The following is a 26504-nucleotide window of genomic DNA, read 5'->3' on the forward strand; positions in this document are numbered from 1 at the left end:
CTCCCAGGCCCGCATGGCCGTCGGCTGCTGCCTCTCGCTCATCCGGGAGCTTGTGGCAGCGGCGGCGTCCCCCGACCGCGCTGCCGAGAGCGCCCCAGCGGTCCTGTTTGCGGTTGACAATTACGGCGCCCTCTACAGGCCCACCGATTACGGAGAGACGGCTTTCGAGACGGCGCCAAGCGGGGCGCCCTACCTGCGCAGGCGCCAGCTGGAGGTGTCTGAGCTGAATCTGGTGCGCCGATGTGCTGGTTCCGCGTGGATGGCTGGCTGTTTGGGTTGCTGGGTAATGCTGGGGTGTGCTGCGTGTGGCGCGCCGCAGCGGTGAGGGCGCCTGCGACGCCTCCAGGCGGCAGTTCAGGGGCTCGACTGCGGGCGATCCGGCAGGTGCTGCAGCCGGCGGGGCGACTGACACTGGATGCGCGCCCTGCCCTGCGCTGCCTCCGCACACGGCCGGCCCGCAGGCGTCGAGCATGCGGCTGCTGAACTGGCGCAACCTGGGGCGCGCGCGCGTGGTGGCGGCGACGAGCGCCACGGGGGGTGTGCCCCTGGACACGCAGATCCCGCTGCGGAAGAGCGTGCTGCAGTACGAGATGCCGCGCTTCTCGCCGGTGAGTCGTCGTCACTCGTGGGGTTTGACCTGGTTTGTCTGGCCGCCTTGTGGCCCCGATACTCACCGGCACCAGTGCGGCGCAGCTGGCGGCGCGCCGCGAAGGTGGCTGCCCCTACGCCGATTCTCCCATCTGGTGTCGTATCCTGTGCAACACTGATTTGGCAGCGGCCTCCAACCTTGCGCATGCAAATGAAATTCAAAAAGTGCAACCGCATGCCCCCCACCCTGCTGCTGCCCCTCAGATCGAGGTGGCCCACCTGCTGCACTTCTACCACGAGCGGGGCCTGGTGGAGGCCCCCAGCGCGGCGCAGGTGGAGAAGCTGCGCGCCATCACCAACGGCAGCGGCTCGGACCTGCGGCGGCTGGGGCTGCGGTCGGCGCAGCTGGACACCAACGTGTTGTGATTGTGGTGCAGCTGCATGGGTGGACGGATCCCATTGCCGTCCAGATACCAGGTGCGCACATGCGCACCTGGTATATGGACAGCGAGTCGCACGGATGCAAAATGTAAGTGTCCGGCACGAATGGGCTCGTCTGCAGCTGGGTGGAGGCAGGGGTGGGGGCTGACCCAAAGGCGATGCTGCGGACGGGCGAGTTGGGGTTGGCCGCTGACATCACTATGCATGCCAAGTGGCCGGACACAGGTGGTGCGGTGGTAATATGTCAGACTTTCGCAGTGTCTAAGCACCTCGTGGGCGTCGCACAGGCAACTAGCACGTGAGCGGGCCCGGAGTTTTTTGCTGATCTGGTTTGTTGTCGTGGCCGTTCAGCCAAGGGAACAAAGTTTGAGCAAACGCATTTCACTTGGATGCTCAATCATAGTGTACAGAGCCGATCACAAACTCTCCCGCGTCATCAATCAACAGCAGTGCGGGCCCCATGCGGTTGCAGGGCTTTAACACAACACGTAGCGCGGTAGACGCATCTTCACGGCGAGCCCGCCTGGGGACCCCGGCGGGCACGCCTGCTCGGCGACATGGCACCCGGCGTGCAGCGCCAGCGCGATACGCCAACTCGCCGGAGGGCGGCCCCAGCAACCCCTTGGAGGAGTTGCGGAGAACGCAGGACCCCCGTGAGAGGGCCAGGTGCGCCGATCGCGCAGAGCGCGTGAAACAGCTGCAGTTGCGTGGCGCTCCCAGGCCCCCCCTTTCTCGGAGAGCACGGTTGCGTCTGTCGATGTGCCGCCGACGCGCGCGGCGGGTGCGCACTCGCAGGCTGCTGCAGTCCCTGGACGGCGGCTGGGCGCAGCACCAGGCGTCCTACGTGCCCAGCGGCGCGGAGCGCGCGATCAGCTCCGAGCTGGGGATCTGGCCGCACACGGTCATGCTGTTTGCGCTGCAGACGCCGCGGCTGCAGCAGTTCGACGTTGACACGCAGGTGCGATCCCCCCTCCCCGGGGCCGCAAGCAGCTGTGCATCTGCTATGACCATGATCTGCTGCGCTCGCCTCGGTGTGACACCTTTGCGCTCGCGGCGGCCTGAGTGCTGCCGGAGCCGCGGCTGCGGCGCCGGCACAGCCGCCGACGCACCTGTTGACCCGCATGCCGCCACCAACCCCATCCCGCACGCCCCCGCGACGGCAGGTGAAGCCGGCGGTGCGCAGCCTCAAGTCTGCGATGGACGAGAGCCCTCAGGACGCGTACTACGTCCTCACCAAGCGCCCCGACCTCCTGGCCCACCCCACCAGCCTGCAGCGGTGGCTCGACTACTTGGGAGCCCAGGTGGGGCGCTGGGAGCACACCCGCTGCTGTGCAAATCCTTAAGACACTGCGCCGGCGGCGGCTTGGCAGGGGGCTGCTAGGCGGCCGCGTTTTCTGTACGCTGCGGGGGCGGTTGAGATGCCACTGCAGCAGCCCTGCTGCTGGTTTCTGGCGGCCGGGCAGCAGCACCCTGATTGCACCCCTCCTGGTGCTTTCCGGGCCCGCGGGCCCCCTGCGCCCGCCGACCCCCACCCCACCCCCACACATCATTGCCCCTGGCCAGGGTGTCGGCCAGCGCGACGTGATGGCGTTCCTGCTGACCGCGCCGGTGGAGCTGTTCACCCAGGGCACGCTGCACCAGGCCAGCCAGGTGGTCGCGTGGCTGCGGTCCCTGGGGGTCAAGCCAGACTTCCTCTGGAGCAGGTGGGCGGTCGGTCAAAAATGGGGTCATCATGACAAGCCCTGCCCCTGCATGGCTGCTCGGGGGCGCCGCAAGCCTCTCTCGGGGCCCGGTGGCCACCACAGTTGGATCGGCGCCATGCTTTGTCTCAAGGCCGCCCGGCCGGCTGCCGCATCTTCGCGCCCCGCCCTTGGCGCGTGACGCAGACCACGCCCCTCACCCGCCCGCAGGGTCGGCTGCGCCTGCCCGGCCGTGCTGCTGCGGGACCCGGCGGCGGACCTGCAGCCCACGGCAACATACCTGATGTCCCTCGGCCTCTCGCCAAACCAGCTTCAGCAGCTGGTCTGCCTGCGTCCCGAGGTGCTGACGTCATCCTTGGACTCCCAGATCAAGCCCTTCGTAGATCACCTCAAGTCCCTCGGCTGCAGCGCGCTGCAGTGCGGCGAGGTGCTGCTTGCGGCGCCGCACCTGCTGCGCGACGAGGCGCGCGCGGCGATTGCGGCCCGCCTGGCTGCTCTTGGGGAGGCGGGGATCGACGCGGCGGGCGTGAGGGCGATGCTGGCCAGGGGCCACGCCGGGTTCCTGTTCCAAAAGGGCGCGCCGCAGGAGGCCCTGGCGTGTTTGAAGGAGCTCGGGTTCACCGGGTCACAGGTGCGGCGCGGCTGTGCACGCGTGTGGCTCCAGGCGCAGCTCTGCTTTGTGCCGTGTGATCTGTTGTGGATCAGGCGTGTTGATCCATGTGCTGTCGGAGCCAATTGATGCGCGCGCGTGTGTGTGCATGTTGTTTTGAAGGACACGCTCATTCTCGTGTCTGGAGTGGGGTTTGGTTTGGGAGGCTCTGGGTGGGGCGATCTGACTAATGAATGCGCTGCGCCCGTGCCTCCATCGGAGCCTCAGCTGGTCGCTGCCCAAATGCCGCACGACGACCGTGCACCTGATGAATATGACATGACCATGATGAGCTCGTTTTATAGCAATATGATCCAGTGCTTGTGCACTTACCGGGTCCTGCCGGCCAGGCGGCAGCGCCCTCATCCCTATCCCCCCCGCCTCCTCGCGTCCGCGCCTTCCCAAGCGCCACCTCACGCGCCTTGTCACCCGAACGCCCCCCGCCTTCCCCCCCAGGTCGTGTCCCTGGCGACGCGCTGCCCCGCCATCCTGTCTGAGAAGCCGCTGGAGCTGGAGCGGCGGGTGGCGTTCCTGCTGGAGACGCTGGTGATGAGCAGGGAGGCCGTGATGGGCTGCCCCGAGTACATGGCCGCCAGCCTCATGCAGGTGGGGTGGTGATGAGTCGGCTGTATGTGCGTGTGCGTAAGAGTGTGTGTGTGTGTATTTATGTGTGTGCGTGTGTGTGCGCGCATGCGCGCGTGTGTGTGTGTGTGTGTGTGCTTGTGTGCCTCTTTGTGGTAGTGTATTGTTGTCTTGTATGTGTGCACAAGTGTGTCGTTCACGTGTTTGCATGTGTGTGAGGGTGCGAATGTACTGGGACGGGCTCATCCAGCACAAGGGGTCGGGTGGGTTGCGGTTGTGGCTCCCAATGAGCACGCCTTGGGATAGATGTGGCAGCCTGATCAGCAGCCTGTTGAGGCCCCCAAGTGTTTTGAGGCTCAGCGCCCCTCACCCTGGGCCCCCCTTCAAAATGCGACCAAACGCGCGCCCTGCCGCCCAACAACGACAGGTCATCGGGCCCCGCCACGCGTTCGCCGAGGCGCGGCAGCTCGAGGGCCGCGTGGCGGGCACCGACGGCCGCTGGGACCTGGCGGCACTGGCGACCGGGGAGGACGTGGCGTATGTGGAGGCGCTGGGCGGCAGCATCAACGAGTACGAGGGCTTCAGGGTGGCCTTCGAGGTGGGCAACCCCCCCCCTTTCTGCCCTCGTCGCACGGCGCAGGCAGTTTGGTGGGGGCGCGCGAGTAATACGGGTTGGGTTGGCATTTGCAGGACGGCCCATCAGGCAGTGCCAGCCAGAGGAAGAGGGGTGCGTGTTTGGTGCCCTTGGATCTGCGGCGAGGGCGGGCGACGGGTCGTTCGTGCGTGATGTTGCCCCACTCCTCTTAGGCCCCTGCGGCACAACGGCCAACACGTCCCCTTCGTGCTGTGCCCGCGCCCGTTGTTTGTGCCACAGCAAGAGTACACCTCCAAACTCAGCGCAGACGCAGCTCTTGAGTTCCAGCAGGTGCGCACTCACGTGTGTTCGTGCGTGCACGTATGTGTGTGGGGTTGCACACGTGTGTGTGTGTGTGTGTGTGTGTGTGTGTGTGTGTTTGCGTGCGCGCGCGCATGTCGCTTTTGAAACCTCCTTGCCCCCCCTGCGAGCTCGACGATACTGTCATGGCGCCCCACAGCCGCACACGCCACCGGCGCACCTGGACAGGCCACGTCGCGCTTTGCCAGCAACCGCCCGCACCAACCACGCTGTGAAGGTGCCATGCACCGCGTCGATCCTCTCATCCCCCCCTTACACCCCCCCACACACACACATGCACACACACACACACCACACACACACACACACACAAATACACACCCACTCTTGCCTGCATCACACCCCAGGAGTTGAAGAAGCTTGGCATCTGGGAAGGCCGCTGACACCTCATCACCCCTCCCCACGTCAGCATGGCAACGGCTCTCCACCGTCAGGAAGCCTTACAACCTGCGCGCCCTGGAGTACGACCCTATAGGTTCAACCGCGCTCGAGCGGACGCCGCGGCACTCGAAGGTGCGGCGGCGTGCGCCCGCTGCTACCACGCCGGGCGGTTCTTTCCAGCCCCGCAGCTTCCCAGTCTTTCGATGCCCGGGCATCGACAAGACAAGGGCTAGGCTATTTCGCGCCACTGCGCGCTGCCTGCCCTGGGTTGCCTGCGGCGCACCCAGGCGAGCCGGCGCGCCTGCGCGGCCCGGGGGGTTGCTAGGCTCGGGGAGACGCAAGTGGCCTGCCATGACAGGGCGGACAATAGTGACAGCTTGCTGAGGCAGGGCGGCTTTAGAGGTGGTGGCGGCGAGGCGGCCTGTCGCGCGTCCTGAGGTGCCATGTAGATCACCTTTGACTTACTGATGGCACCGCGCCCGCCGCGCCTTGCGGCTTAAAATGTTCTGGCGCCTGTCAGCCAGCATCTACCCGTGTCCTTACGCGGCGCTTGCCCCCGCCGCCTTGTGCACACCACCCGCGCGTGACAACGTTGTCGCGCCATGTATGATTATCCTCTGCACCGATAGCTGTGAGCGGGCACACAGGCCGCGCGGCCGGCCAAGCAAACACCACACAACACCATCAACAACACCGTGCATTGCGAGGGCGTAGCGGCTCATATCATTCGCGGCCAGGCGCCCACGGACGCGAGCAGCGCTGCGGGGGCACGTGCCGCAGCGTGCTGCTGAGACCGATGCAGCGCGGGGCTCCCCAGTCCAGCAAGGGGCGCGGCATCGCAAAGCACCTTGAGCGTGGGCCGCACCTTCTGGCCCTGTACTGTCAAAATCATCCGCTGTGAAGGGGCACCGAAGAATCCGATGCACGCACCCTTGCAAAACACACCATCATCGCTGGCTGCCGCCGCTCCCGCTGACCCTTTGTTGGTGTGGCGCCGTGGCTGCCGCGTCTCTCGGTGCGCCTCCTTTGCTGGCGACCGTTCGTGCCCGGCTGGGGCGCCGCCGCGACTTGCGGGGGCGCAGGCGCGGCGAAGGGCTGGGTGCTTCCGCGACAGCATTCCCTTCAGGATCGCTGACGCGCGGCGATCAGCTCCCTCTGCCCGCAGTCACAACTTGGGCTTCAACTGAGTGATGCCGCGCAATCAGCGCCTGTCCCCTGCGGGCGCTGCTGCCAGGGCCATGTGTCACCATGCGCCTGCCGGTTGACATCAAGCGCCTTTGGACGCTGTCCAAGCCAAAAGCCTGGAGCCGTGGCGCCGAGCTTGTAACAGTTTGTGTGCATACGATGTTTGCCAGCCCAACAAGAGCCAAAAGCACGCCAGCAGTCTGACTCAAAAAAGACTCAGGGTAGCTTTGTTGTATGCACATCGACATACTGGCCTGATTGCGGGGGGATAAGCGACGGCAGCTCCGAGGGCACAAGCGGGCTGCTTGCTCCCACCTGGGTCACCCCTATTCTACCAACTTGCCTGGCAGCCTGCCCGCTACACCCCTCCCTGCCTGCCTGTTCTTCGTTCCATTCGACCCAACCGAACCCGCCCCGCCTGCGTTGTAGAACGCGTGCGCAGCCTCCTGTAGCTACATACGCCCCAAGGCCGCGCCCGCGTCCTGCCCCGCTGCTGGCGTCGGCGCGCCGCCTTCAAGCGCCGCCCCCCAGCCGGCCGCCCGCGGCTGCGGGAGCCAGTGCTGCGATGGCGACCTTCAAGGTATGCTCCTGCTCCGCCATGATTTGGCTGCGCGAGGCCGAGGGTGCGGCGACGGGGCGGGCGGGTGAGCTGACGGGGTGCACGCAGCAGGTCCACCCACCGCGAAACGATATGCATGTTGTCCCGACACTACACATGCACTCCAAGACTGTGTCTGCTAGCCTTACGGCCGAGCGCAAGCACCTAAATGTACACATGCACACACACACACACACACACAAACAACACACACACACATACACATACACACACACAAAACACACAACGCCACCGCGACCGCCCCCTGCATCCGCCCCCACCTGGCCTCCATGAGCTTCGCCACCAGCAGCCGCTCATGGGGCGTGCTCGCCTGCGGCGAGAACAGCCCCGCGCTGCCGACGTGCGCCGCGCCGCCGTCCCAGCCGTCGGCGCCAGAGGGCGCGCCGCACTGCACCTTGACGCGCTGCGCCCTCACCTGTAGCTCGGCTAGCTTGGCGCGCACCTCGTGCCATGTTGCGCCGGCCAGGCCCGGCGCCGCGGCCGGCAACGGATCAACCCCTGCGGCTGCGGCCGGCGTCGGGCCTCCGGCGGACCCCGCCCCCAAACCGCCAGTCGTGAGCCGCCGCTGAGGCGCGCCCGGAGCTAGGATGCGGGCGCCGCCGGCGGCGTCGGCACTGCCGCGGCGGGCGCGTGCGGCCGCGTGCGGCGGCGACGCGTGCAGGCCGCCCGGCGTGCCGCCGCCGCTGACGTCGGTCGCGCGCCGCTGCTGTGGCCGCCGCTGAGGGTCCGATGGTGGCTGCTGCTGCTGTAGCGGCGGCGACGGTGTCTGGTCAAGGTCGCTTGACGAGCTCAGCCGCATGTCAGCTGGCGCCCTGTGAGGACGGCAGCCGCAGCAAGGACGGTCATAGCGCGCCTCCCCCCACTGCGTCCCCACTCTCGGCAAAACCCCCAACTGCCTTGGCCTGCTACGCTGCACGCACGCTCACGCAAACGCCCAGCCGCGCCGGCGACATGGCGGCCAGCCGTGCGCGAAAGCGCCCCCCCCCCCCACCAGAGTGCAGGCCGCCCTCAGGCTGCCACACTCTGACTCCATACAAAACACTCTGCCTCGAAAAGAAACGCTCTACCTTTCAACAAGGCACTCTGCTTTCAAACAAGGCACCCTGCATCCAGGCCGCCCACACCTGAGCAGCGCCCGCACTCGCCCCTGCAGCTTCTCCACCTCCCCGTCCCGCCGCCGCAGCTCGTGACCAAACTGCGCGTGCCGCTGCTCCAGCGCGGCGCCGCGGCGCGCAAGGTCGTCGCGCTCGGCGCCCAGGCGCGCCACCTCAGAACGATACCACGCCTCCAGCTGCCGCAGCTGCGGGGACAAGGGGCCCGGGAGCGGGGGGACGTGGGTTCGCCGCGTGGCACGGGCGCGGGGGCGCAGCTGCGCCGTGGATGGCATTGCAGCCAGCACGCGCCCTGCGGTGTGCTGACGCACATGCTGTAATCCGCGCACGGCACTGCATTTGTAAACAAATTGCATCTTCGAATTTGTTGATTTAAGGGTTATATGGAGCGGGGGGACGAAGTGCCGCGGAGGTCACAGTGAAGTGAAGCGGGGCGGTGACGCAACACCCCGCTGCAAACACCTTGATTTTGAGGCCGGCGGCCTCTTGGTCCCGCTGCTCGCTCCGCCCCCGCATTTGCTCCGCCGCGTGGCCCGCCGCGCGCGCCTCTGACCGCAGCCGTCCCGCCGCCTCCTCCTGCGCGCGCCGCAGCTCGTCCGAGCGCCGCAGCAGCGCAAGGAGCTCGTGCGCCGCGTTGAGCGCGGCCGGGAGCGCGCCGGCCGGGTCGGACGCCGCAGAAAGGGCGTCCGGCAGCCGCGTGCGCGCGCCAGCGGCGTCGAGGCCGGACTGCAAGAACGCCATGCACTCTGCCGCGTTGGCGCGCGTGGCGAACGGCTCGTGAGCGCCGGGGGCGGTCGGGGAGAAACTGCTGTCGAAAGGGCCCAGGGAACCGCGGCCGCTGGAGGCGGCGTGGGCATTGGACAGCTGCTGCTGCTGGAATGGCGAGGCGGCTGGGGCGGGGAAGGACGGAGGCGTCTCTGGGGGCAGGCTGCCGCTGCTGCCTTGCCGCTGCCGATGCAACTCCTGCTGCCGGTGCTGCTGCTCCGGCTGCTCCTGCTGCTGCTGGGAAGCGCCGCAGCACTTGGCATAAGGGTCATCAAACGGCTGTGAGGCGTGCATTTGTGGAGGTGGTGAGCCCAGCTGTGCCGGTCAATGGCGCGTCTGCTGCGCAGTGGGAGCATGGGCCGCAGCAGCGCGAAGAGCGCCAAGCAGTCGCCAGCGAGCACCTGTGCCCCAAAGGCTTCTTCGCCACATAGCTCGTGGTACAGCAAGGCACTGGCCATTCCTTGTTATTCAGACTCTAAACACACGTTAGGCGTGTCGTCATACGCGCGGTCCTGTGTTGTGATGCGCGTTCAAACTGCTTGAGATCTCGATGTATGACAGTATTGCTTGAAAAGGTACGAATACGCCGTACACAATGCGTATGCACCCGTTAGATGGCTGCAAGTTGTGCGGCGATGTCTGGCGTCGGGTGAGCTGGCAGCTGCGCGAGGATCAAGATTGCCAGAGCCAGACGGCTCAGGTAATGGCCGCACTGGTGCGGCCCCGCCGTGCTTCTCCAGTGCAAACAGGTTTGCTATAGTTTTGAAAATGTTGCGCTTGTGCGGCATGGTGCTCGGGCCGCATGCCATCATTCCCCCACCGTCATCCCTCGCTCAGGCCCCCCCTGTTGACCCTCCCCCCACACGCACACGTACACACCACCATACAAGGCAGCTGGCATGCCGTCAGCTGGCATAGAGGGGCTCGCTGTGTGGCACACATCATTCCAGAAGCCGATTGGTGCATCGCGCCGCCCAGACGAGCAGACTGCTGTGCCAGCTTCCACACAGCATCAGAGCCCTGCGGCAGCCACAAGGTTGCGTCGCGTACTTGCACGCATGCCAGACCACCCAGGCCGCCCAGGCTGCTGGGTCGCCCGTTTCACGAATCGCCTGCTGAAGGGCTGCTCGGCGTTCTCGCCACCCGCAAGCCCGGGCCTCTCAACTTCCGTGACAGCTGCCACCTCGTCCTCGGCCCCCATTGCCAGTGGTTGCGTTTCATATTCAATGTGTGCGCCCGGACCACCTGCCAAAGCAGGATGCATCCAGGTTCATCAGCCATTGTGGTTGATAACTCCAAAGTATAAATTCACCTCCAACATCAGGGGTGTACAGGGACACTCGACGGCGAGTGAGCGAGGGCCCCGCCCGGGGGGGGGGGGGAGACGAGGGGGTCGCCTGCCCCAACGGATCAGCGGAGGCAGCTGCTTGTTGTTGGGGCCTCCATACATCCATGATGTAATACAAGAAGCGAAAATGCTCAGTGATGTTTAATAGTCAACCCCTTCTTGTGACGCGCCCCCCACCACAGGGTGACGCAGGACATGGTAATGTAAATACATGCATGGCAGGACGGCGAGGGCGCGAAATTGCAATGGCACGTTGAGCAGTTGCCTGCTAACGGCTCAGCAGACAACAAAGGAGTGCAGGTCTGCAGCCCTGGCCCCAAACCTCAGGTACGAGCGAAGCACGAGAGCCCAGATAATGTCCAGCCGCCATCGTGCCCAGCCGGTCCTGTGGGATGTTGATGACATCATCAATCACTCAATCTTGGGCAGGTCTGCGAGCGCGGCTGCCACCTTGTCCTCGGGGTAATCCAGGTCCTGGGGTGACGTTGCGGGCCATCAGGGGTGACATTGTGGGTGGTGAAAGGGAAACGAGGGGGAAGGACTCGGGGGGGAGGGCACCCAGGGGGGTAGGAGAATGTTGCGCTAAGGGGGCCAAGGTGACCCTCGGCGATCTCATGGTGGTGAAGGCCGGCCTTCACCGCGCCATGGGACGGCGCATGGCCGCAGACTGGCATGCGTTTCCTTGAATAGGCGACCGAGGCACGATGTGATACGTGAAATGAAAACCATCCATCAATACCAGGCCAGGGAGGCGAGCTGTCGGCATCACGCCCTGATCACTCCCACGGCCCCCGCAATGAGCGAGCGCCCAGCTGCCCACCTCCAGGCTACCGCTCAGGAACTTCTCGTAGCTGGACATGTCAAAGTGCCCATGGCCGCACAGCGTCGTGAGGATCACCTTGGACTCGCCCGTCTCAATGCACCTGCGTTGCGCAGGCAGCAGACACACACGCGACAGCTCTGGCCCGGGTTTCGTCGCATGACGGCTCTTGTCCCTGCACGCATCGGTCAAACCTGACGGCACCCAGACTTGCGATTTTCAACCCTGGCATCAACAAATCACCCAGAACTTCCAGTGGATGACAACCGGCAGGAACCAAGCAAGTTAAGCCACCCACTTCTTCGCCTCGCGGATGGTCGCCGCCAGCGCGTGCGTCGGCTCCGGCGCCGGCAGAATGCCCTCACTCCTGAGGAAGGCGGTCGCGGCGTCGAAGCACTCCTTCTGTGGGATGGCGATGGCGTCGATCAGGCCGAGGTCGTACACGTGGCTGATCTGGCGGTCGCGAGAAGGGCGGATAAGGCGGGTTCAGCAGAGGGAGTGCGCTTTCAGGGGCAGCTGGTTTGGTCGCTTCTCCCCGTGCGTGCGGATGCGTGGTTTGTGCTCGAAATCGGGTGCAGGCTGCAGGGCAGGTTTTGACCCAGGGACAGGTTGCAGGGGCAGTTTGGGCACAGGGTGCAGGCAGCCATAGAGGGGAGCCGAGGTTTGGGCCAACGACCCTGTACTGACCAGCGGCGCCATGCCATGGTAGCGCAGGCCGCCGGCGTGGATGGGGTCTGGCACAAATGAGTGGCCCAGGGTGTGCATCTTCACCAGCGGGGTCAGGCCTGGAGGGTGTTGAGGAGGGGGAACGGAGAGGCACGGGAACATGAACTTTCGGCGAAAATCTTGTGCGGATCAGCGCTGCAGCAAAAGGCACTGCTTGAATGCTGTGGGCGCGCCGATGGCTGGACTTGTGCATCTGCCAACACGCCACACACCACACAGGGCGCCCCTGCGCCCTGGCTTGGCAGCAACATCTCTCTGCTCGACTCAACTTCCGCCCATCTTCCAGCTCAGCCAGATCATCCCTGCCAAGCAGTCGTAGCAACCTCGGAGCAAGCACTTGTCACCCGCTGCTCACCCGCGGTGTCGCCGTAGTCATAGACATACTTTCCCTTTGTCAGGGAGGGGCAGGCCGCCGGCTCGACGGCCAGCACGCGGGGGCTCATGCGGCCGGCCATCTTCTCCCTCAAAATTGGGAACGCCAGGCCCGCAAAGTTGCTGCCGCCTGGTTGGCACGGTCGAGAGCGTCACGCAAGGGGTTGGTTTGGGTGCGGGAGTGGCGGGTTTGGAGGGGTAGATGGGAGGCGGCAGTGGTTTGGTGTGCAAGGGCGCGCAAAGGCCATGTCCTGGAAATTGCTTGCCGCTCACGAACACAGCGCAGGGGGTCAGTGTGCCAAGGCCATGCTCACCGCCGGTGCAGCCGATCTGCGGATAGGAGGTTTGAATGCAGCAGAAGAGTCGCAGGCAAGAGGAGCGTTATTTGCGTGTCGTGTGTGTGAGTGGATCGTGCACCTCTCGCGCCAAACTTGCAGATACACAGCAACGGCCTTGGTCCTTGCGGCACCGTGGTCTGAGCGCTGCGCTACAGCCGGGCCCTGCCCTGCCACCGCCAAGGCGCCGCGCGCTCACCACAATATCGGGAGTCTCCCCGACCTTGGCCAGCTGCTTCAGGGCCTCCTCCCCTGCAGTGGTGTTCAGGCAAAACATGCGAATTGGACAGCAAGCGCGCGGCCGCGAATGCGCGGGGACAGGCGCATGCGGCTGGCCGGCAGTGCTGGGCTCGCGTGAAAACGTGCCAACAGCCGTAGCTGCAGATTACGGGTGGTGAGGGGCGGCGGGTGCGCGCGCGGACGCGGCGGCGGGGTCGGCCCACCGATGACGGTCTGGTGCAGCAGTACGTGGTTGAGCACTGACCCCAGGGCGTAGCGGGCGTCAGGGTCTGCGGCGGCCACCTGGGGAGAGGGGGTATATCGATCAAGCACAAGCGCACAATTTGATGAGTTTGAGCAGCCCCATGTTCTTTTCGACCCTCTCCTGCATGTATACTTGCATGTGTGCAGCCGGCAAGCGTTGCCAACCCAAGGCACGACAGCGACGTGCGTTGAAATGCTCGCTCCCCCTTCTCCCTCCCCTCCCACAAACATAGATACACGCTTGACCCCAAACGGTGCGTGGATTTCTATGATAAGCCCACACACTCACACACCCACACACCCATACAGCCACTCACCCACACACCCAAACACCCACCACACGGCGTCCGCACCAGATCCCACCCCACCCCACACTCACCCACCCCTCTCTGCCATATCGACGCAACACACCCCTGGCCACACCCCCTGAACCCGAACCTTCAAACAAATTCCGAAGCCCACCTCAACCGCCTCACTGATGGCAATGCCCAGGGACCCAGGGGTGTCAGGAGTCTCCTTCAGGACGGCACGCCCCGACTGCGTCAGGGGGGAGGGGCTGGGGTGCACCGTCGCACCCCTGGGGCACGGTGGTGCGGAGGGCGGGAGTGAGGCGAGGGGCGGCAGAACCAAGCAGGTGTGACATGTGCCCGGGGGGATGGCAAGCAGGGTGTTGAGAAGCAGCGAAGGGTGGTGATCTTGTTATGCTTGGTGCTTCGCGGCTTTCCTATTAGATGTGCAGGCTGTCGGTCGACGACGCCGCCTACCGACATCCCTGCACATGCGTGGGCATGCCAACAGAACCCTCATGTGCACCCTACAGCCCATCGGGACGGCCTCGCTCCCTCGCTCCCTCGCTCCCTCGCTCCCTTCCTTCCCCATCCCCATCCCAACCGATCAAATTTAACCCCCTGCAAATCCCCATCTAAATCCGCACCCCCAACGCCATTTCCATACCCGGAACCGATCGTGACCCTGGCCACGGCAATCACCCCAAATCCACCCCCGCAGCCCCCCACCCCCCCTGCCTCACCAGAGCTCCATCATCGTCTTCCTGTGCGGCTTGGCGTCATACGATGCGCGCACCTGCCACACCTGCGCGCGACACAGGGATGGGGGACGCCGGATTTTTGGCTGGGGTTGATCGGCGCAAGGGTTGGGACGGCCGAAGCGCAGAGTGTGTGCAGCAGACGCACGTTGGTAGACAAATCGAGCAGCTGGCTGACATAGACAGGAATGTCGCTCATTTGAGGAATCAAACCGGCTGATCCGCTGCGGGCACAGGTAGGTGTATGCAGATGCGTGCGTGGGCAGCGTACGTATATATAACTATGCGACACGGACGCCGCCGGCGACGTGTGGCGGGCCTCTACCCTGGGCCCTATCACCTCACAGTCCATTCCGAGCAGGCTGGTGGCAAAGGCCAGGGCGGAGCCCCACTGGCCGGCGCCCGTCTCGGTGGTTAGCTTCTTAACACCTAGGGGTTGGGGGGCGGTCGGGGTTACCGCCAGGTGACTTTGCTGCTCGCGGGGAGCCTGGTGGTCGGGACGCATGTAAAGGTTACAATCGAGCATTGTCCCTGACCAGGGCAGGACAATTACAATCGTGTCGTGATGTGAGGAAGCCCGCCCGCCCCATACGCCGTGCACGCAGGGGGCCTGGTTTACTGTCGTTGGCATGTCGAGAAAGACGCAAGCGTGCAAGTGGGGTACGCTGGGGTGTGAAGGTCAAAAGCGTTTGTCACTGTGTGCGCCCACCCTCTGCCTTGTTGTAGTAGGCCTGGGGCACTGCAGTGTTGGGCTTGTGGCTGCCCGCGGGGCTCACGCCCTCGTACCTGGATTGTTGGGGGTGGTGGTCGAAGGGAGGGGGGAGCGCAGGCCGTCAGCGGGTGCGAGCACGCGCGAGGGTTGCGCGAGCAGCAGAGGTTTGAAAAGGTGGCAGGCCGGCGTTTGCGGCGGCACCGGGGTCTGCTTGCCAAGTAACAGCCCCAGGAGCGCATGCGGGGATTGCTGGAAGCAGCACAGCATGAGAGCGCCGCCGACTTTGCTACACAAACGGAGTGCGTGCAGGCTATCGCCGACATCAAAGCCCCCACGATTGTGCAATGTGTTCCAAGCCCTGGACGCCTGTTGCTGTAGGGGTCAGGTGCTACAGGCGGCTTGTATACACCCCCTGACCCCTCGCCAATCCCCTGCGACCCCCTCCTGACCCGCAAGGACACAGCCAGATGGGGGCCGCGCCCAACTCCTGTCATCAGGACATCGATGTCATGGTCCACGCTGACATAAAAGCCCCTGCAACCATGCCAGTTACGCCAGCCCCCCTCCCTCTCACTTGTAGTAGATCCGCGCGGGCGTGCCGAGCAGCTTCTCAAGGCGGCGGGCGCGGAAGAGAGGGGAGGGGCGCCACAGCCGGTAGATCTCCCTCACCTCAGGGGGTATGTCGATGTACCTGCAAAAACACGTGATGTTGTGTTGTGAGGCGTGCATGAGAGCTACGCGGCTTGAAGGCGGGTGTGAAGAGGTGTTTTGACACCAGATGATCGGGGAGAGTTGCGGGCGTGGCGCTCCAAGCACACGTGGGCTTGGGGCACACAAGCACACACATGCATGCCTGCAGAGACCAGGCACACGCAAACCAGCTCACCCTCCCACCTTCCCACCTTCCCACCTTCCCACCCTCCCACCCTCGTACCATCCCACCCTCCCAACCTCACCACCATTCCATGTGCACAAACCAACACCTGTACACTCGTGCACCTCCCCACCCTGCTGAAGCACAACCCACCCTCCCCACCCTCTCACCTCTCAGCGCTGACCTCCTGCCGGATCAGTTCCATGGGAAACAGCGGCGCCAGGTCATCGGCCGTGATGGGCTGCAGGGTCTTCGGGTGCAGCGGGGGCGGCGGCGGCTTGGGCAGGTCTGCCACGATGTTGTACCTTTGAGTTGGAGCGATAGGGTTTGTGCTGGTTGGGACGAAGGGGAAGGGGTGCGGCTTGCGGAGCGGAGGCATCCATGTGCGAAGCGCGGAGCTGGGGTGGCACAGCGAGGCAGCTGATAAGGTGTGAGGCGCAGACAAAGGTGTCGCTCGATGCGGTCACAGACAATATTGGGTTTTGAATATATTGCTTTGAAATGCTGGGGCAGCAGCGGACGCCAGGTCAGCAAGGGGTTTTGAACCAGGGCCGCAGCGAATTGTCGATGCCACCGCACTGGCTGCCCCGCTGGACGGACGGGCGGCCACCCACCATTGGGTGGGGATCTCATCCTCTGACAGGCCGATTTTGGTGTAATGGGACGAGTTGCTCTCGCCGGCTGTGGTTGCCATGGCTACACGTCGCGGCTGCGGACGCAGAGCGAGTGGGCAGTGCATGTCACCGAGGCAGCGAGTCGCAGGCGGCCGCGACGACGGTGTTGGCGCCTACAAGTCATTAGGCGTGCCAAGATGCAATTAGCTGCTCGCGCATAAACGGTGCACTTTTGTTCGTGAGGGACGCTCACCGGTCTGAAATATGTCGGAGATCAATGCTGTGATCGGGCTGCGGGATGATCTCCCGGCCAAGAGGCCAAGCGGAGAGTGCTAAGAAAGGTAGAGGCTGCGTAACGAATGCTCGCGTAAACATAGATGTCGGGTATGCGCTCTCGTGTAATTAGTCATCGCCAGTGGTGACCATGCACCATTGCGCACTGTCGATTTGCATGTCGAGCTGGATGTCTGCCTATTCAAGAACCGGTTGGGCCTCAAAGTTTGCGCTGGAAAAGTCAATCACAGCGCAAACTCTCACCAACGCGCTATGGGACCTGTCCCTGTTGGTGTGAATCTCGTTGCGTGCAGCATTGAGCCACTGCAGCATTGAGCCACTGCAGCAGCGGTCTGAGAACGCAGGCACCTCAGCTGGGCGTGGCCACAGACACAGCAAGCGATGCAAACATGAGTGCCTGTTGCAGACCTGCCAGGCCCCGCCATGATGCGAAGTGCTGCTGCCACAGCCAGTTTACAATATGATGCAAACCGAGTGCACCTGGCCCATGTTGTTCAGTGCACAAGTTCCGGACACCAGGATCTTTGCCTATCATATTGGCAGTGCCTCAGCAGGTGTACACGTCGAATGATGAGCAGTGCAGTGGTTGCGCCGGCGGCCAAGCATCTGATGTCTTGGAATTCTTCGGTGAGACCCTGGTATTCCATTATCATTTGCATTCACATCCATGCCGTGGTGATAATCGATCGTAACGAGCTTGCTGGTCTGTGTAACCAGGCCTCACCCGATCGTAACCGCGGCCGTGACGGGAGGCCGCGGCCGCCTGGAAAGCACAGCGTCGTCGCCTGACTGTTGCAAAGTACAGAACGAGCTGCGTGGATTTCACTGTACGCTCCGTACTGTGTACAGCTGGGCACCACCGCTGTCGGTCTAGCTGCCAGACACACAAGGCTCGACTCTCATCCCAGCATCCCTCCAGCGGCGGTCCGCCCCACAGCCCGCGGAGAAGCACCGGCAGCAACAATGGCGCGTTCGCTCGTGCTGGCACTGGCGCTTGTAGTGGCGCTGTCTTATGTGCCCCAGAGCCATGCCCTGCTGAACAACACCATCACGCAATGTGCGCGGGGCCCCCGGGGAGGGGGGGAGGGTCTTGCGGACCACATGTGGGGCCAGCAGCTCTCTGCTGCACCCCAACTTGCCTCACTGGCCTCAGAGTTCTGTTACACCAAACTGCAACGGGTTGGGCAGGCTCCATCCATCTGGCGGCCGCCGCGCGGTGTGTCAACCCCCATGCCGTCACTCCCGCCCAGACCCCCCCTCCCCATCATTTCACCAGCCCCCCATGCATCATACACGAGCAAACCCGCTTTTTACCCCCAAAACAATCCTCGCAGGGGTCAACGCGACTCGTGAGGTCGCGCGGGTGCAGGGCCTGCCCAACACCCTGGCCATTCAGGAGTACGCGTTTGTCAGTGTGGCCATCGTGAGTACCAACCTGACTCTGATAAACATTGTCAAGGGGTTTGATTCAAGGTGCAAAAGCAACACCTCTGAACAATTGCAGCACGTTCACCTCCCCCTCGGGCCTGCACAGCCACCGTGCGCACGCTGCGCATCACCATCTACACCTGTGTCACCCGGGTGACGACGATCCCGTCATCTGGTGGTGGTGTTTGCACACTTGACACCTCCACGTGCCTGAACATTGCTGCCACACTCCATGCCAACGCCGCGATGCTGCGCAGTACCGCGCCCTTGAGGCTGGCGGCGCCCCTGAGGATCTGCTGGCAGGTGGGCAGCCACCTTGTGACCGCTCGGCTTTCATTCTGGGATTGCCCTCTTGTGCCGCTGCTCGACCCCCACCTGGCCTGCGGCCCCATGGTTTGAGGCAGCGAGCCACGTCAAGCGGCAGGCAAAGGAGCTTGCCGCGCCGATTTGCCAGTGTGCTCGGTGTCGCGCGTGCCTCGCCACCAGCATCTGATCCGACTGGAAACAACAAACACAACACGGGAATGCAACGCTCCAGAGTCTCTCTCAACCGCGCTCTACTCCCCCTCATCCCCCACCCCCACTCGCAGCCTACGCCGCCCACACGACGCTGTCCACCCGGTTCCCCGTGCTGCAGCCCAAGTTTGACGCGCTGCTGAAGGCCCAGGTTGCCGGGCGCTCTCAGGCAGACCTTGATAAGGCGCGCGCCGTGGCAGCGCCGATCGCGCAGGTCCTCATCATCGAGAGGTGCGCGGGGTTCACCACAGCACGTGGCGGCGCAGAGCTTCGTCCAGCCGTGTGTGCTGGCTTGCATAATGTGGGGGGAGTTGCCAAGTGCTCGCCACGGCAGGGATGCTTGCAGCGTTTGTCAATCCCACCCTTGCAACTGCCCCTACATGGCCGGCGCCTCTGGCCGGCTCCCCTTTTGGTTGTAAGTTGTCGCCCAGCAGCTTTACGGCCCACGATGCAAGCATCGAGCAATCTCTTAAGCTGACCCCACCATGCGCCGCCCGCGCCCATCCCTCCAGGGTGGACGACCCGGCCGTAAAGTACCTGCCTTACAAGAGCAAGCCCGCAGGCACCCCTTACGCCTACCAGCTGCAGCCCGGCCAGACGTTTGTGCTCGCGCCGCAGCTGGGGGATTCGATCCCTTTCGTTTGGCCGAAGGACAAGCTGCGCGCATTCACCGAGAACAAGGTGCGGCGTGTGCTGCTCATCACAGTGCGCGGCGCGTGCTGCTGCTACCAGGACCAGGACCCTCGGTGTGCAGCTCGCTAGTGGCTGGTTGTGAATTTATACGCAGTCGCGCGCTCTTGGCTATGGCTGTTTTGCAACCCCAGCAGCACCAACCCTCATTCCTCCCCCCCCCCCCTTGCACGCACGGTCCCAACAGGACCCGGCTAAGGGCAAGGTGTTTTCGGTGAGCACAACTGAAAGACATTCTGATGTTGCGAGGCAACTCTCGCAGGATTCGTCCCAGCGTGCAGCGCTGCCATGCATAATCGCTGGCCAGACACGACCTGCCATCATGCGTGCCTGGCCATTGAGGCCGGCCTTGACCGGCTGACTTGCCTCTCCTTGAGTCAGCAGTTGACTGGCGCACCACCTAGCAACCCATCACACCCTCGGCCCTACCACCCGCGCACACAGCCCCCCAAGGAGCCCGCCGAGCTTGCGACCGTGGTCGATCTGGGCGCGAGGGTGTCCAAGGGCCGCACCAAGTTCGACAACGACACCGCCTTTTTCTGGGCACTGGGCGCTGGCCTGGGTGGCGGCTCCAGCTCTGTTTCGGGACTCTGGCTGGAGATCGCGCAGCGCGTGAGTGCAGCGCCTTGCCGCCCAAGCTGTGATGCGTTGTCACCTGCTAAACGTGATGGTGGCGGGTTGAGACGGCTCCTTGCTGCATTGCTGCACATTAAAAATTGACAAACAAACGGGCAGCTCCTAAAGGGCGCCTGCTGCACTGAAGCGCATTTTGGCTCGCTGTGCCTGCTCAGGAGGCCCTGTGACCCATCGTCGCGAGCAGCACTTGGGACCCCATTTTTTTTGAAGGGAAAAATTGCCAAACTTGCACATGCACACCTCCTCATTCAAGAAGCCCTTGCAGAACACTTGCGCCAGTCGTACCGCTCCACGGAACTGTGCTACTAGCCGCTCCGACCCTCAACCTCCCGCTACCCCGCCCCCCCTTCCACCTGCCAGGTGCTGCCGGTGACTCTGTCCCTCAAGGAGACTGCCCTGATCCATGCCAAGATCACGACGGCGTTCTACGACGGATACATCGCTTGCTGGCAGGTCGGTTGGGGTGTAATCTCATCGGTTTTGCGGTTGAACCCATTATCGCAACGGCACACACACAGCAAATTAAGATGGAGCCTGGGCCACACACCCAGTACCATGTTGCTGGGCTGTCACAAGCCCTGGGCCTCTGGGGTCGCAGTGCCCTTTGCGATGCAGTTGTTGCATCGCTGTGCCTGCGGAACCGGCGGATGAACGAGTTGCGAGCGACACTGCCAGCTTCAAGATGACCCGAGCAAAACCGCAGACTCCCAATCCAGCCCACCCACCTACCCCCCCCCCGACCCCCGGCTCGCAGGTAAAGTACAGGACTGATTTCTGGCGCCCCACCACCGCTGTGCGCCAGGGCTGGCCGGGCTTCGCCGGCATCAAGGACTGGCAGCCCAACCTCGCCAACCCCAACTTCCCGGGTGCGCATACACGCGATGCAGACCGATGACATCCATATGCACTTGATACCAGCAGAGGGCTGTGGCGGGCGTGCATGTGTGGCCCCAAGCTCCCTTAGATGGCCCGAGGCCGCCCAACCCAACTTCACTGGAATGCGGGCAGTCTTAAAGCCCCGTGGACCGTTGCGGCCTGGAAACATAGCCGCACCCCGCAGGCTGCGCGCGGCCCACCTGGTCCAGCAGGCGACCCCTGAACCCTCACTCCTCCTTCCGCCTGTCCCGCGCCGCGCAGAGTACCCCAGCGGCCACCAGTGCGCGTCCGGCTCGGCGCTCGCGGTCCTCCAGCGCTTCCTGGGCAAGGACGCCGCCAAGTTCACCATCATCAGCGACGGTGCCCCTGACATCGGCCCCCGCAGCTACACCTCCCTGCAGGCCGCCGCCAACGAGGCCGCGGACAGCCGCCTGTTCGCCGGGCTGCACTTCAACCGCAGCAACTACGACGGCCAGGACCTGGGGCGGCTCGTGGCTGAGTATGTGTACGACAACTTTGAGAAGTCCCCTGCGGTGGTGGGCAAGGCCCAGGCCGCGTGCGCGAGCCCCACCCTGCTGGGCAGCAAAGTCGCCGCAGCCGCTGCCGGCAACGCCTCCGCGAGCGACGACGCCCCTGCGGCCGAGGCTGATGCCAAGGCGAGCGACAAGGAGGCGGCCGCTGACGGCGCTGCTGCTGACACCGCCAAAGCTCCGGCGGCCGGCGGCGCTGCCGCTGACACTGCTAAGGCCCCAGCGGCCAGTGGCGCTGCTGCCAGCAAGGCCAGCGGTAAGGACGCCGCAGCTGGCGGCGCTGCGGATGCCGCGAAGCCCACGGCGGCGGCCAAGGCCACCGCTGGTGGCCGTCGTCTGCTGGCCAGCTACTGACGCGCCTGGGTCGTCACGGACGCATGGCATGTCCATCCTTCATCAAGATGGTCGGGCGTCCCTACCTGGGCAGCACAATCAACCAACCAGACACAAGCTGGCAGCGGCAGCTGCCCAGGGTGAGGTTGCTGGCTCATGACATGAGGGACCTTTTGTCCCAGCAAGCATGCCCCGCACACACCCAGTTCCCGCTGTCTGCAAATTGCAGCCAGCTTTCGGCGGGCAGTTTGGCGCGCCTTGTGGCGCGTGGCGCACGCCGACCGAACGACGCATGCTTCTGTCCCAAGGCTGGCGAACCCTGTCACACTGCCCAGATGCTAGGAAACGCACTCCAGATCTGACAGCCAGCACCTCCCTGCAGCCCATGCTGCGAATACGCCCGTGCTGGGATTGGCAAGCACTGTCCATTTTGCACATACACAAATTTTGTGGCAGGCGGCTTGGTTGTGTGTGCGAGCATGCGGGGGTTGTTGGTGCGCATTCCTGGTGCGGCGTCTCGCATGGAGACGTGCAAGGCGTTGGGTGAGGTGCTGAGGGGCGTTGCACTAAGGAGCGGACAGGTTTGCACTTGCTCAGATCATGCTGCTGCCTGCACCGCAGTCAACGGCTGGGTGTGGCCGTGCAGACGATGCCGCTTGCCTGTACAGACAACGGGTGTACTAGAATTTTCTGACTGTAACAATGGACGCGCCAGGGCACGCAGCTTCAACACCCTGGCAGGATCTGGGCATTTGAGGGAGAATTTGGAAATAGGGATGACATCGGAACATTCCCACCCGCCCGCCTGTTGCTGACGCTGCAGCCCAATCATGCAGCTGTACGCGCCTGCATGCTTCCAAGCAGGATCAGGGGAGCCGGTTGGTCTATCACACCGTTATGCGATCTTGCCGACTAGGCGGCAGCTGCGGCTCCCTTGCACCCACCACGAGACGCGCGTCATGCGATGAAAGTGGCATGGCCTCCTGGCTGGAGGGTCGCCTCTCTCAGCTCTCCGCAACACGGGTGTCTACCAGCCTTCAAACATTGTAGCAAGTCATTTTGCTAGCCTCCAAGTGTGGATGTGATTTTTACTTGAAACTAAAACATAAAGATGAAACAAGTGCATGCTCATCTCAGAATCAGTCCAGCTGATTGTGCGATGGTGCGTGCAGTCATGCGCATGACAAGCACGCACTGCAAGAACAGGGGGTTTCCCAAGACACTCTTCAAGCTCCTCCTCATCTATGGGCCAACGAGTCTGCAAGGAGCCGGTAAGGCGGAGGCCTCCCTGCTGATACCCATGTGGCGAAGGAGTGAAAAGGAGCCGGTTAGGTTTGGAACACAAAGTGGCGTTACAAGTCGAGCCTCTTGACTGTTCGCAGCTATGATCTATAGTATTAAGCATTGATAGTACATGCATTGATGCAGGTGTATTGCGCACGCACGCGCACTGGGTGTGGTTGGCACACAACGGTGCCTGCATGCTAACTACCTGGCAGTTTGCTCAACTGCCAGGCGTGTGTGCGTAAGCCTCGACAGGTGTGCGCCCCCGCCTTGCCGGGTGGCTGGCGCCCGCATGCCCCCAATCTCAACAGAGGTCAGAGCGTGGAGAAGCTCGCGCAGTCGGCGCGCGCCACAGGGAACGGTGCCTCCGCCCACGACAGGCTGGCCTTGTCCAACTCGAAAGCGTAGCTCCTGGCCAGCACTGCGAGGAAGGTCCGTAACTCAGCCGTCGCCAGCGCCGCCCCTATGCAGCCGCGCTTGCCCGCGCCAAACACGAGCTGCGCGCCCTGCGGCTGCCCCTCCGGGGTCAGCCAGCGGGCGGGGTTGAACGCGGCTGCATCATAATTGCCAGCTGCATCGCGCCACCTGGACGGGTGCGCGCGAGGGGGACCAGACGCTGGCGCAATGGCGGCGAGCAGCTGAGACGGTTCAGCACTTTGATCGCCAGGTGCTAGGCAATGCAGGTGAGTGGGGTGCGAGACACGCATGATGCACCAGACAGACAGAGGGAGGCCAGAAAGCGCTGGGGATAATAGGCATGGCGTGTGTGGGTCGTAATGTGGCCAGCAAGAATGCACTCGAGCCGACGCCCAGCGTGCGCGATTGCAGCACCGCGCGGCGCTGCGAGCTGCGACAGCGCCGCATGCGAGCTTTGCAGGAGACGAGTGGAGCTGACCCACCTGGGGTCGTTCCGCTGGATGTGTGCGAGCGCCACCCAGGCAGGTTGGCCGGCAGGCAGCACATACTCCCCCACCCGCACGTCCTGTTTGGCAGGGGCAGTCGCGTGAGGTTAGTTGGGTGATGAGCGCAGGGTGTGGGGCAGCGGGGCTGGACAGACATCTGGGGGCCATAGCAGGTGTGAGGGCTTTCTCATGGGCCGGCGGTGTTGCTAGACGATGGCAAACAAGATGAGACTCTTGCCGGCAGGGGGGATTGCATGCGGATGCACGGATCCGATGCGCACGCGATGCGTGCACAACATTTCATTGATACATGCAGAAATGTGTGAGCATCGCTGCATGCACGCGTGCACACACACGCACACACACACACACACACACACACGCACACGCACACGCACGCGCAGCGCCCACACCTTGAGCGCCTGGCGCCCAGAGATTGGCACCACCGGCCTGAGCCGCCACGCCTCTCGCACCACCGCCGTCGCCCACACCATCGCGTCCATCGCAGCTGGAGTCAGGGCTGGGCCGTGGGCCGCCACCACCGCGGCCTGCTCCTCACGCAGCGCAGCCAAGGCCTTCGTGGGTGGGGAAGGAACACAGGTGATGAGTGCAACACGCAAAATCCAGCAGCGCATTAGCGTGGAGTTTTCAGCCGCAGAGCACGCAGCGACAACCATAGTTTTGCAACCCATGGCGTGGTGCCCGTGTCAGCGGCTGCAAGCGCGCTTGGCAGGACGCGAGCAGTTTGATGCTTGCTTTGGTCAACCGCTGTGCCCCTTTGACTGCCGTGGCTCTGTCTCGTGTCGCGCACAGCATCCCGCCCGCCGCTCGGCAGGCGCGGGTCTGTGCTGCAGTGGTGCAATTGACCCGGTAATCAGACGGCACCTGCATCCGTTCTGGACGGCGCACCTCTGGGTGTTGGTCCAGGTAGAACATGACCACTGACAATGTTGACGCAGTCGTGTCATGGCCCGCCACCTGCTTCAGCCCCGCGGCCCCGTTTGATTGTGGGGGGCGTGCGGGTCGTGACGCTGGAAACTAGGTGCCCTGGACACACTCTGCCGCCCGTGCTGCCGCCCCCGCAGGCTCAGATGATAGCAGTCGGCGGCCTGAAGGCAGGCAGGCTTTTGGCGGCGCTGGTCAAGCCGGCTGCCGCGGGCGCCGCTAGCAGCGCTAGCCCCGCTGTGGTGCACGTTGTGTTTTCAATTTGCCCCTTCCCTGATTAAACCGGCCCCAAAACACACCAGGAGACCCAGCAGGTTGTCAGTCAGCTGTTGGTCGGTCAAGCCCTGCCCCGTCTCCGGGTCCCTCGCCGCCACCATGGCGGCCAGCATGCCGCCCGCCGCGCGCCGCCGCCCGCCGCCGCCCGCGGCCGCAAGCCGCGCGCGCTCCGCGTCGACCCTCGCCTGCAGGCGCGCGACAACTTCGCGACGCGCGCGCATGGCTTTCCCGAAGGGCGTGAACCAGAGGGCCTCGAGCGGCACGGGGAACTCGATGCCGCGCGCCACTGTGCCGTAGAGGGCCGACCATTCCTCCAGCTCGCCCGGCGCGAATTCGAGGCCGCACACCACCCGGCAAATGACCTGCTGCCGCGCGCGAGGTGCCCAGGCGGCGCCGTTTGGTGAGGCGTGCGTGTGTGGGGCGTGATCCAGTCCAAGGGCAGCAGTGCAGGCCGCACGGGGCCGAAAAGCAGGCGCAAAAGCAGACGACCAAACGCTGAGTGTGATCTTTAGTCAGAAAAATGCGGGGCGGGCCCCCGTGGAACCGCAAATCTGCTCAAGCACGTGCCTCAAACGTGAACAGCTTGAGCTCCTCGTGCAGCGCCGGCACGCAGCCGCGCGCGGCCCAGGCGGCGCAGTACTTCTCCGCAAGATCCTGGATCTCTGGAAGGTAGGAGGACACCGCCTCGGCGCTCAGCGCGGGCGACAGCAGGCGGCGCAGCTGCGGGTGAGGGGCAGGGGAGCCGGGCGGCGTTCGACCTTGGAGCAGGGAGCGGGGCGGCAGCCGGGAAGCCGATGCGGCGTTCGTGCACGGCAGCTCCAATCCCCTGCCGTGCGTGGGCGCTGCCTCCCTCTCTGCATTCGGGGCGCCGGCCCTCTGGCCCCAAAGAAGCAGGGCCTGCTCAAGCCCTGCCGGGGTTGGGGGCGCCCAGTGGGCCGCGCCTGCATGTGCTTGGGCTCCCCCACGACGCCCATCGACTCTGACCCCAGGATCTTGGCCAGGTGCGGCGGCACAGACACAGTCCACGCGTCGCCTGGCGTGATTGTTACAGTGCACACGGTGGGGCGGGCGTTTGCGTGGGGCCTAGATGCTTGCCGCGCTGCGCCTCGTCTGGGCTGGCCTCGGGCGGCCGTCCTCAGGCCATGGCAGCCGGGGAGTTGGCGTGCGAGGTACGGGCATGCAGCGGCGCGCCTTTTGCCGTCTAAACACTTCCATCCACACTCCATCCTCCAGCCCTGCCCCAATCAAAGCCAACGCGGCCCGGCGCGCTCACCCTCGCAGCCAAGCAGAGCGCGCGCTTGATCGGCGTCGCCGATGAGGGCCGTCTCAAACAGCATGTAGCGCCCGCGGGCGGCTGGCCCGCCGGCCAGAATCTCGGACTGCGTTTTGAGGTGCGGCGCCGACAAATCCAGCTCCGCCCACCAAGAGCGCCGCGTCCGGGGCGGCAGCGGCCTGCGGCGCGGCGTGGTGGGGAGCGGGGTTTGGGTG

The 26504-nt window shown here is 64.3% G+C and overlaps 6 protein-coding genes across 6 annotated transcripts in view; 2 read left to right on the forward strand and 4 right to left on the reverse strand.

Moving 5' to 3' along the window:
- Positions 1 to 13: 13 nt before the first annotated feature.
- On the forward strand, positions 14 to 5298 carry MNEG_3166 (hypothetical protein; the record flags this gene model as incomplete). Its single annotated transcript, XM_014048351.1, has 13 exons — positions 14 to 232; positions 462 to 608; positions 853 to 1010; positions 1151 to 1257; positions 1605 to 1695; positions 1825 to 1987; positions 2193 to 2330; positions 2593 to 2732; positions 2940 to 3360; positions 3835 to 3984; positions 4388 to 4558; positions 4835 to 4885; positions 5263 to 5298. 13 exons carry the CDS (start codon positions 14 to 16, stop codon positions 5296 to 5298), a joined length of 1992 nt encoding a protein of 663 aa, XP_013903805.1.
- A 1696-nt stretch (positions 5299 to 6994) lies between these two features.
- Positions 6995 to 9271, reverse strand: MNEG_3167 (hypothetical protein; the record flags this gene model as incomplete). Its single annotated transcript, XM_014048352.1, has 4 exons — positions 6995 to 7130; positions 7361 to 7912; positions 8225 to 8400; positions 8675 to 9271. The coding sequence occupies 4 exons, from the start codon at positions 9269 to 9271 to the stop codon at positions 6995 to 6997; spliced, it is 1461 nt and encodes a 486-aa protein (XP_013903806.1).
- A 1465-nt stretch (positions 9272 to 10736) lies between these two features.
- Positions 10737 to 16386, reverse strand: MNEG_3168 (tryptophan synthase beta chain; the record flags this gene model as incomplete). Its single annotated transcript, XM_014048353.1, has 15 exons — positions 10737 to 10799; positions 11146 to 11248; positions 11444 to 11598; positions 11833 to 11930; positions 12227 to 12373; positions 12558 to 12573; positions 12778 to 12830; positions 13022 to 13100; positions 13524 to 13638; positions 14092 to 14153; positions 14447 to 14535; positions 14816 to 14892; positions 15393 to 15509; positions 15863 to 15997; positions 16307 to 16386. The coding sequence occupies 15 exons, from the start codon at positions 16384 to 16386 to the stop codon at positions 10737 to 10739; spliced, it is 1389 nt and encodes a 462-aa protein (XP_013903807.1).
- A 1177-nt stretch (positions 16387 to 17563) lies between these two features.
- Positions 17564 to 21630, forward strand: MNEG_3169 (hypothetical protein; the record flags this gene model as incomplete). The annotated part of the gene is made up of 10 exons (XM_014048354.1): positions 17564 to 17657; positions 17935 to 18023; positions 18286 to 18331; positions 18619 to 18775; positions 19057 to 19225; positions 19422 to 19448; positions 19679 to 19846; positions 20231 to 20323; positions 20625 to 20736; positions 21008 to 21630. The coding sequence occupies 10 exons, from the start codon at positions 17564 to 17566 to the stop codon at positions 21628 to 21630; spliced, it is 1578 nt and encodes a 525-aa protein (XP_013903808.1).
- A 1577-nt stretch (positions 21631 to 23207) lies between these two features.
- MNEG_3170 (25-hydroxyvitamin D-1 alpha hydroxylase) lies at positions 23208 to 25237 on the reverse strand (the record flags this gene model as incomplete). The annotated part of the gene is made up of 5 exons (XM_014048355.1): positions 23208 to 23478; positions 23793 to 23875; positions 24209 to 24370; positions 24705 to 24773; positions 25040 to 25237. 5 exons carry the CDS (start codon positions 25235 to 25237, stop codon positions 23208 to 23210), a joined length of 783 nt encoding a protein of 260 aa, XP_013903809.1.
- A 334-nt stretch (positions 25238 to 25571) lies between these two features.
- The window catches only part of MNEG_3171 (hypothetical protein), a gene marked incomplete at both ends in the record, with an annotated part of 1722 nt that continues 789 nt past the window's right edge, over positions 25572 to 26504 (reverse strand). Inside the window, 3 exons of the mRNA XM_014048356.1 lie at positions 25572 to 25736; positions 25982 to 26049; positions 26290 to 26468. Of these exons, the coding sequence (XP_013903810.1) occupies positions 25572 to 25736; positions 25982 to 26049; positions 26290 to 26468 (412 nt within the window). The remainder of the gene's footprint in view (positions 25737 to 25981; positions 26050 to 26289; positions 26469 to 26504) is intronic.

The sequence above is a fragment of the Monoraphidium neglectum genome (assembly GCF_000611645.1).
Source record: "Monoraphidium neglectum strain SAG 48.87 unplaced genomic scaffold scaffold00387, whole genome shotgun sequence".
NCBI classification, from domain to species: domain Eukaryota; kingdom Viridiplantae; phylum Chlorophyta; class Chlorophyceae; order Sphaeropleales; family Selenastraceae; genus Monoraphidium; species Monoraphidium neglectum.